The 9,505-nt window shown below is 30.1% G+C and overlaps 1 protein-coding gene across 1 annotated transcript; it reads left to right on the top strand.

The window, feature by feature from the left end:
* Nucleotides 1-3,539: 3,539 nt before the first annotated feature.
* Nucleotides 3,540-9,290, top strand: LOC120255607 (terpene synthase 10-like). Its single transcript, XM_039263402.1, has 7 exons — nt 3,540-3,820; nt 6,119-6,380; nt 6,723-7,101; nt 7,376-7,597; nt 7,688-7,826; nt 7,980-8,228; nt 8,931-9,290. Exons 1-7 carry the CDS (start codon nt 3,548-3,550, stop codon nt 9,228-9,230), a joined length of 1,824 nt encoding a protein of 607 aa, XP_039119336.1. The 5' UTR covers nt 3,540-3,547; the 3' UTR covers nt 9,231-9,290.
* Nucleotides 9,291-9,505: the final 215 nt, after the last annotated feature.

Here is a 9,505-nt window from a genome sequence, read left to right as displayed (position 1 = left end):
TTTTTGTTTCTATTTTATTTTATTTTACTTTATTGTAATTTAAAAATTGCATAAGTATAATATTTGTGAATATATAATTTATATTCTTTATAAACAAGCTTTATAAACTAGTTTCAAATGAGTTTAAAGCGAGGTTTTAAACAAACATTTAGCAAACTCGAGATTGAACAAGCTCATAAACGAACTTGAGCTCCAAGAGCCGAGCCCAAACAACATATTAGGCTTGATTCGAGCCATGAGCCGAGCTCGAGCTCCTCTTTTTAGTCACGAGCCAAGTCTAAACACATGAAAGCTCGGCTCGAATACACCTCTACTTCAATCACAGTGACCACTTTAATAGACTTTTACTTTTCAAGCCCTTCTAGCTATCACTTCAGACTCTTTCCAAACAACTTTCGAATTAAAACCAGTATTATACTAATTACCAATTATTAATTTTTTATGATAATAAAACATTTAAACGATACTTCAAGTATAATAAAATAAAAAGTTATTTACTTATACATTGTCAAGCTTTCCTAATGACATAAGCAAAAATTTCGTTCACTCTGTGAAGTATTGTCTCACATGTTCACACAATACAAAGGAAAGCCCTTTTTCATAAGCTTAATTTAAGAGGGAATCTCACAAGACTAGAAAGGTGCACGGGCCAGACCCACGGGATACGGTTCACGCAAAGCTGGACCCGAAACAGGCCCGTGCCACCGTAAGGAACCGCCAGGTTGGTTTGACCCGTGGACCCGCCGGGTCCGGTTTCTCACCGACCCGCCGGGACCGGTTTCTCACCGGAGTTGACTGGAGCCGACCCGCCTCACAACAGACCTGCCGGGAGTTAACTGGACCCGCCCGCCTCACAATAGACCCGTCGGGTTTGGGCCCAGCCCGCTAGACCCGGCGGGGTTTAAATGTTTTAAAATTATTATTTAAAATAAAATCTTCTTATAAAAGTTAAAGTTTGTGTTGTTGATGGGATTCGAACTTAGGCATTTTGCATAAAAACCATCATGTACCAGTTGGGCTATAACATTTTTTGATGATAACGTAAAACATATATAAATAAAAATAAATTGTAAAAAGATTTTTAATTTTAATAAAAAACAAAAAATTTAAAAAAATTTATAAAAGAATTTGAGATAAGTCAAAATAAATAAAAAAAATTTAATTTTAATTTGTTTAACTATTAATTTAAGTTCTCAAACTATATTTTTTGAGTATAAAAAATATTAAATATCAACTAACTCTCTTATTTTGAGTCAAAATTATCGTCCACTTGTTTATTCATTGCAATCTGGGATGACTCTTTGTTTTAACTTTGGTCTCAAACTCTAGTAATTATTATTATTGTGCTCATCATATTATCATTGAAAACAAAACCACTAACTTCAAAACTTCCTATATTTTATAACTAATCAAAAAAATATGGTACCAATCATTATTCAAATATATTGAAAACTATATTTATGTTCAGAAGAGAGCCAGAGGTTGACCACTTGACCTTATCTTTTTATTTTTTTTACAATTGTAACATATAATTTTTGTATATATTTTAAAATGTTATTATTTTCTTTTACGATTTAATACAAATAATCATATATATATATATATATATATATATGACAAATAAGAGTGCTCTTTATTTAAAGGAATTTAGGAGTGTATATGCATAGGGACATAGTTATAAAGGGCCAAAAAAATAACAAAAAAATTATTTTTAAAAATATATATATTTTTGAAAATTTATTATTTGTTACTTTGATATTGTAAGAATTGAATTGTATATTTTTTTTAAAAAAATAATTTTAAAGAAATATTTGTGAAAGTGTTATTGTCTTAGTTTAGTCCAAATAAAACTTTTTGATCTCCATCTTACAATTGTCTATATATAATCTTTTCCAACAATAGGTAATAAATAAATTGTAACTCAAGTGGTAAGTTGTTATTCTCCTAACATTGGGCTCAAGAATTCAAATCCCACGAACAACATGAATTTTTTATACAAATAAAAAAAGACTAAAAAATTTTGATAAATAAAAAAAAAATTCAACCAGGTTGACTAACCTGGTTGACCAGGCTGGTAAACCCGCTGGGTCATGGCTTTGAAAACTTATAATCCATAACTGCGCCCGTTACAATGCGGATCAGTTACAGTTTTTCGACAGGTCTGTCGGGTCACTTGAACCGTCAGGCCCCCATGGGTTGGTTTTGCGCCAGGCCGGGCCAAAAGTCAGGGGCCGTGCTCCCTCAAAGTAAGACTGCAAAAATTCAAACCTTGCAACAGTACTGGAGGAGCATTAATGGCAAGAGACGCACGTGATTCATGCAAGCCACCGAAATTGGCTTGATTTAGCCCATATTTTTCACAACCATTCGTTTGAATAAATCAGATGGTAACTATTGGCAACAGTTGCTTAGTGCAAGTGGTTAACCATTTGCATATAAAATAGTATTGTTTATAAACTGTTTATTTTGGAAAAAATTATATTTTTTTCAATATTATTAAGTATTATAGGGTATTATTTATTTATTGTTTATTAGGTCTTAGTGTGGGTTATTTATAGAATGAGTCATATTATACATCTTTCCAAAGTTACTATGGCTAAAAAGATTTATTATTGTGAGGTTATGGTTCCATATATATCATCTTAGGTATATCTGATATGTCTTTATTGTCTCGCATGTTAATTTACCACGTATAATAAATTTTTATAGAGTTGTTAAACTATTGTAAGCAAGATAGTCAGACCAGGCTAGGCCCGGGTATTGACCCAGTCAAACTCAAGAGTTAGGAATCGATGGGTTCAACCGGGTCAAATTGCGGTTAAACCAAAGTCAATAATAAAATATTTAAAAATATATTATAATATAAATAATAGTAATAATATATATTTTTAATAATTAAAAACACTATTAGTTAAACGTAATATTTAAAATTTTAATTCTATATACTTTATTTGATTTTCTAAATATCTCAAATAAAATTATATTTTATATTTTTTTTTTGCCAAGATGAGCTGCCTAGTCGCTAAGAAAAGCAGGGGCATGCACAAGCCACGGCGGAGCAAGTGAGAGCAAGACCCGAACACACATGGGTGCTGGGACCACCGACACACAATCACTACTCACACTCCCAAAAATGCACCCTCATCCAAAATTCAAACTCTCACAGCTTGTGAAGAGTTCTATTGAGGACCGACTACGAATAGACTATTTGGTCATTGATAAAATTATATTTTATATTTAAAATTTTAGTTTTATAAAAGTACTAATTTTCTAACTATTTAAAATATTAAAAACAAATATTAAAAAAAACCCTGATGATCCCATCCGCTCACGCTTCTCTCGGGACTCACAAAAGGTTTACAGCCCACGTCTCTCGGGACTCACAAAAGGCTGTACAAAAGGTTTACAGCCCACGTCTCTCGGGACCCACAAAAGGTTTACAGCCCACCCACGTTTTAAAATTTCATCTTATCCCACTCGATTACGTCTATATATATGTGGTAATAGCTGTGTGCCATATCCAACTTGGTGAAGTTAATCTGTGCTAATGGCTTGCTCCTTTTTCCGGATTGCTTCACGTGGTTTTGCTAGCACGGCACTGACCCTCTCTTCTTTTCAAGATTTTTCACCAAGACATGAACACTGCAATAAGAACATTATTAGTGCTCAAAAATGCTCACACATGATCAGCAATGCTAAAGCTCAACACCTGGACTACTCTTCTTCTTCTTCTTCAATAACTCAGCGTAGGTCTGCAAATTTCCAGCCAACTCTATGGACTAATGATTATCTTCAGTCCATGAAGGATGATCATTTTATGGTGAGTTTCTTTTTCTATATGATATCAGATATTATGATCTATAGATTCATTATGGTAGTCTGTTGTTGCTCAAACTTATGTGATATGAGATATTATATTTGTATTTGAAAAAGTTAAGATAACTAATTTAGATTTCCTAGTAACTTTTTTATTGACAAACTCAGAGTTTTCTGTGAGAAATAGATCAAGTGAAAACCCCAGCGGAGTGGAGTATTGCAGTGCTTTTCTTACTAGCTTGAAGTAGTATTGACCAACTCTCAATTTCTCATTTGGGGAGAAAAGGAGTTAATTACCACTCGCCTTGTTATGGAGATGGTTAAGATAAAAATTTTAACATTTGTATTAGATTTTATTGCTTGATACACATTAAAAGAACTAAATAAACAGATTAAAAAAAAAAAATCTAGGCATGTTATAAAATGCAGTGATATATATATATATATATATGTAAAACAACAGTGATATATACATCTTGTAAGATTATATAATAAATAACTATATTTATTGTAAGTTCGTATTTAAAAATTGGTATATATATATAAATTTTCATTTATCTTTGTTGTTCAACATATTCTTTTATACCATACTTTTTATAATTAACTTAATATTTTTTTAATTTGACGGTATTTTTGCAATGGTGTAGCTTGAAGATTTACTGAGTTGAGTCGATAGATAAGTATCATTTAGAATATTAAAAAAACAAAATCTAAAATATATATTTATACAAAAGTTCAAATAATATGAATAATCAATTAAAATTTATCAAACCAAAATAAATAATAAAGACTTCTATACTTAAAAAAGATTACCTCAACCGATTGAAAGTCTAAATCGACTTAAGAGCTTAAATAAAAACTTTTGATGTAGTTTGAAAGGTGGGGAGGAAAAAAAAATACTGCCTACTTGGAATTTTAAGTTTTAAATAAAAAGAGAGTAAGGTGTCATGGTGGCCCTCTTCATCTATTTGAGAAATATATATATATATAGTTAGAAAATATTAAAAGTGAAAAGACACATGATTGATCAACATCCTCTTGATTTATTAGTATTTAGTTGTTTGAGTAAAGATCCTTGAGTAATCTAATGCGCTCAATTTAATAATTTTTTAAAATATGCGTATATATTATATAGTTATTATTTATAATTTTAAAATTTTTGTGGGGGTCATCACGGCAATAGAGGTTAATTTATTTTATTGATCACTTAACTATGGTCATGTCTCTTTTTGATAATCGAACTTCAATTTATATTAAAATGAACTCATTTATATTTCACCATGAAGTTACTCGATTGATTTGGAAATCAAATAGCAGATATGGTAGCTAGAAAATCTTCAAGTTTGGTAATGTGTATAGTTCAAGTAGAATGGCTAATGTGTCACAGGGAAGCTGACCCAGGTTTTTCGGCTGTCACATAAGTTATTTGATTCCCAAATCAAATAAAATTGAAAATGAGTGATTATCTTGATTTAAATTGAAGTTTAGTTAAAAAAATAAGACAAAACTATAGTTAAGTCACCTACGAAAAAAATAACCCCGCCAATAGCTGTTCATTAATGATTCGTCCCTGTCTAGCACATGAAGTTCATTGAATTTAAAATATTATTTTATTATATTTAATTTTTAAATGTTTGTTGACAATACTTATTGGTTTCTAATGTTATACACCCTGAAATGTTATGTCAATGAGTAACTTTTGTAATTATAACCTGCACAGTTTTAAATGATTATGTTTATTAAAATTGATAAATTAATTTATATAAATTTAAATAATAATAACAACTTAATGAATTTTTATACAAGACATTTATTTTAATTATTTTTTAATTTGAAGTAAAAATTATTAAAATTGGGTATTTATGCTTATGATTTAATTTTACCTAATTTTTTTTCAACTTAAAGTATTGGTCAGGTTTAAGCGTTTAACTATGGTTTCTCGATGTTTATAGAATTGAGAATTTTAAATGATTTTTTTAAATATTAAAGAAATTGCCATTCCTTATATGCACAAAAGGGTGTGGGGAATCATCCTAATGCCTAGTGATAACATGAGTCTAGATCTAGCCCCAGCACTGACCAATGATTTACTATGGATTTAAATGTAAAAAGCACAAGAAATAAAATAAATTACTTAAAAATTTTAAGCAATTATGTACGGATGTCAAAACTTAATGGGCTATTAAGTAATTTTGATTTGCTCTAGAGTTATACAAAAATCTTATTATCATGTTAATGTTTGTTCTTACATTTTATCTCTAGGTCCTTGTTTTGAGTACTTATTTTTATGGGCTATATATAGGAGGAGAAATTTATATCAAGGTTTGAAAAATTGAAAGATGCTACAAAGCATTTGCTTCGTGAAAACAAACACATCATCCATCAATTAAAGCTCATTGACACTCTACGACAGTTTGGGGTCGCATATCACTTTGAGAAAGAGATCAAGGAAGCCATTGGAACCATAAATAGTTCGGTGAACATAAATTTCATAAAAAGTGATTTATTTGCCACCTCACTCTTCTTTAGGCTTGTAAGGGAGTATGGTTACAAGGTTTCACAAGGTAAGCCATGTAATATATCATAATAATCTATATTTGGTATTTTGCCATTTGCCACTTCAACATTATTCTCTTATTTAATGTTTTTTTACATAGCCATGTTTTGAAGAAGTATTGTTTCTAAAAAAAAACTTCGAATAAGTTTTAAAACGGATAAACTATTGATGAGCACTATTAATTGTTTATTATATCATTTTATATGAATTCGAGTTAAAAAGCGCACCAAAAAAAGAAAAAAAAAACTTAGCCATGAGAAATGCAGTTTTAATTAATTCTAATTGAACGATAAGTTGTCTTAGTTGGTATTGCTTTTAATTTTGATAGTTTTGCTCTTCTTGTGGATAGGAGTTTTTGATAGATTCAAAAATGAAAACGGCAACTTCCAATTAAGTCTTTGCAACGACATAGAAGGAATGCTTAGCTTGTATGAGACCTCTTATCTTGTCATGGAAGGAGAGGATACATTGGAGGAAGCTAGTGTTTTCACAATCAAACATCTTAAGACTATCATTAAGGAACAAGACATAGATCCCATACTTAAGGAGCGTGTACAACATGCTTTAGAGATGCCAATGCATTGGAGGATGCTAAAATTGCACACTCATTGGTTCATCAGAATGTATGAGAAGGAAAAGAACATGAACATTAATTTATTAGAGTTCGCCAAGTTAGACTTCAACATGGTCCAAAGTACATACAAAAGAGAACTCAAGCAATGTTCACGGTAAGAACACATATCCTAGATAGCTCATATGAATGAGAAATGATTGTCCGTAACTTAAAATTATATAAAACTATAGTTACAAGCAGAAAGACCGTAAATACATAGGGGTTTTAAGAGTTAATACTAAGTCTATTGCAAGATATAATTATATAAAGTAATGATTGATTATATATAAAGACCAATCAGTTTATAGATACAAGAAAATAGTTAAAGACCTAGATGCTTATATGCATATTTAACTAATGATTAATACGAAGCTATATATTTTTTGTAGGTGGTGGGCTGATCTTGGCCTTGTCGATAAAGATTTAAGTTTCTCACGAGACCGATTAGTGGAAAACTATCTTTACGCTATGGGATTTGCATCTGAACCAAAACTCTCCTTTTATCGCATGATACTTACCCAAGTTCATTGTCTGATAACAACCATAGATGACATTTTTGATGTCTATGGCACTCTTGATGAGCTTGAGCTATTTACTGCTGCCGTTGATAGGTGATCATCTAAACTATATATTATTTGAAAGAAAATATCAATTTCTAATGGAAGGCATACTAATCATATATATATACATATATCATTCAGATGGGATGCTAATGACATAGATCACCTACCAAAGTACATGAAAATATGTTTCCTAGGACTCTTCAACTCAACAAATGAAACTGCATATAAGGTCTTGAAAATGAAGAATGTGAACTGCATTCCATATCTGAAGAAATCAGTACTCCTCTCAACTTATCATAAATACAATATTTTTAATGTTTGCTTTTCTTAATATTTAATTTAATGTATATCATTATATCAATTATATTTTAATGTTTAGCTCTTAGTATTTATTAAATTAGATGTATGACCTTTTGTCCTATTATCGCAGTGGGTTGAATTATGCAAAGCTTACATTGTGGAGGCAAAATGGGCGCACAATGATTATACACCAAAAATAAAAGAGTATTTGGAGAATGCATGGATTTCAATTGGTGCCGCTCCTGGAATTGTTTATTCATTTTTCTGCACTAGTGAAACTATATCAAATGAAGCTTTAGAAAATTTAGAGAACTATCCAACCATAATGCGTCAATCATGTTTGATTCTTCGCTTATTCAATGATCTTGGAACTTCAATTGTAAGTATGCAAAGTTTTATTACATGTAAATTATATTTGCACATCTCATTATTTCTATCATGAAACGTAGTTGAACTAGTTGCCCATATAAAAAGGTGTTTTTTTTCTTTCTATTTTCATTTTGACCACTCAAGATGCTTTAGTATAGAATTTTTTAACCGCTTATTTTTAGAGTTTTGTAATGGCGAACCTTTAATGATAAATTAAGCAGCATAGATAATTAATAAATATTGCCTATTGACGAATAGATATTGTATATTTTTTAAAAAAATTATCAATGATTTAAAATTTCACTCTAAGGTCTAGACATATAACTTACGTACAATATGATATCTCACCAAATAAGAAGATATTACAAGTATTAAACAAAAGAAATTTATTTAAACTAATCTACGAATTCATAAACTTAAAGACTTATATAATAAGAGAAGGGTCAAAGACAAGGTAATTAGAAATTACAACACTAGTTAAAGAAAAAAGTATTTTTATTGCTTTATTTGTTCTTCAATGGGGTTAGCCATAAGAAATTGCTCTTTCCCTTGAAGATATGTATTATTGTTGTTGCTTAGTGGTTGTTCATTGTGATTGTTTTCTTTTGTTTTATCTTTTGTTTTTGTTTTTGTTTTTGTTTTTTTCTCTTTTTTTGTGGTGATTGTTTTAAATGATTTAACTTATTATTACTAGAATCATTTATATTTATAGGAAGAGGTAAAGAGAGGTGATGTGAAGAAATTCATCCAATGCTACATGCATGAGAATGGTGTTTCGGAGATGATTGCACGGGAATGCCTACAAGATCTAATCCAAGAAACATGGAAAGAGCTTAATACAAGTCGTTTTACAATTAATTCTCCATATGAGCTATCCTTCACTAATTTGGCAATTGACATTGCACGCATGAGCCATTATTTTTTTGACTATGGAGATGGATTTGGTAAACCAAATCATGAGAACAAAGATAGATTTTTTTCTCTCATGGTTGAACCCATTTCGCTTGGTTAATGTAATTACTATCTTTATACATGAATAGCAAGACTATTAGAATATCTACCATCCTTATGTATGTGAAATTATTGATCTTTGGGTTGTATGTTTAGTTTAGAAAAAATTATAAAAGCAAAGCAACACAAATTTCTTATTTTAACTCTTTAGTAATTAAATGGGCTAAATTCATTTTAGAATTTCATATGATGAAGTAGTCATCAATTTTGGTCCATAAAGTTTTTTTAGCCATATTTCTTTGTAAAAGTTTGATTGAGTAATAATTATAATGAAAT

This window comes from Dioscorea cayenensis, unplaced genomic scaffold (genome assembly GCF_009730915.1).
Source record: "Dioscorea cayenensis subsp. rotundata cultivar TDr96_F1 unplaced genomic scaffold, TDr96_F1_v2_PseudoChromosome.rev07_lg8_w22 25.fasta BLBR01001105.1, whole genome shotgun sequence".
Taxonomy (NCBI): Eukaryota; Viridiplantae; Streptophyta; class Magnoliopsida; order Dioscoreales; family Dioscoreaceae; genus Dioscorea; species Dioscorea cayenensis.
This window is presented reverse-complemented; position numbering and strand designations above follow the sequence as displayed.

What these genes read in the sequence shown, in the direction of transcription:
- LOC120255607 (XM_039263402.1), top strand. Translation starts at nt 3,548, where the DNA reads ATGGCTTGCTCCTTTTTCCGGATTGCTTCACGTGGTTTTGCTAGCACG. An exon ending in GAACTCAAGCAATGTTCACG is followed by an intron (nt 7,102 to 7,375) that starts GTAAGAACACAT and finishes TATTTTTTGTAG; the next exon opens with GTGGTGGGCTGATCTTGGCC. An exon ending in TTTACTGCTGCCGTTGATAG is followed by an intron (nt 7,598 to 7,687) that starts GTGATCATCTAA and finishes TATATCATTCAG; the next exon opens with ATGGGATGCTAATGACATAG.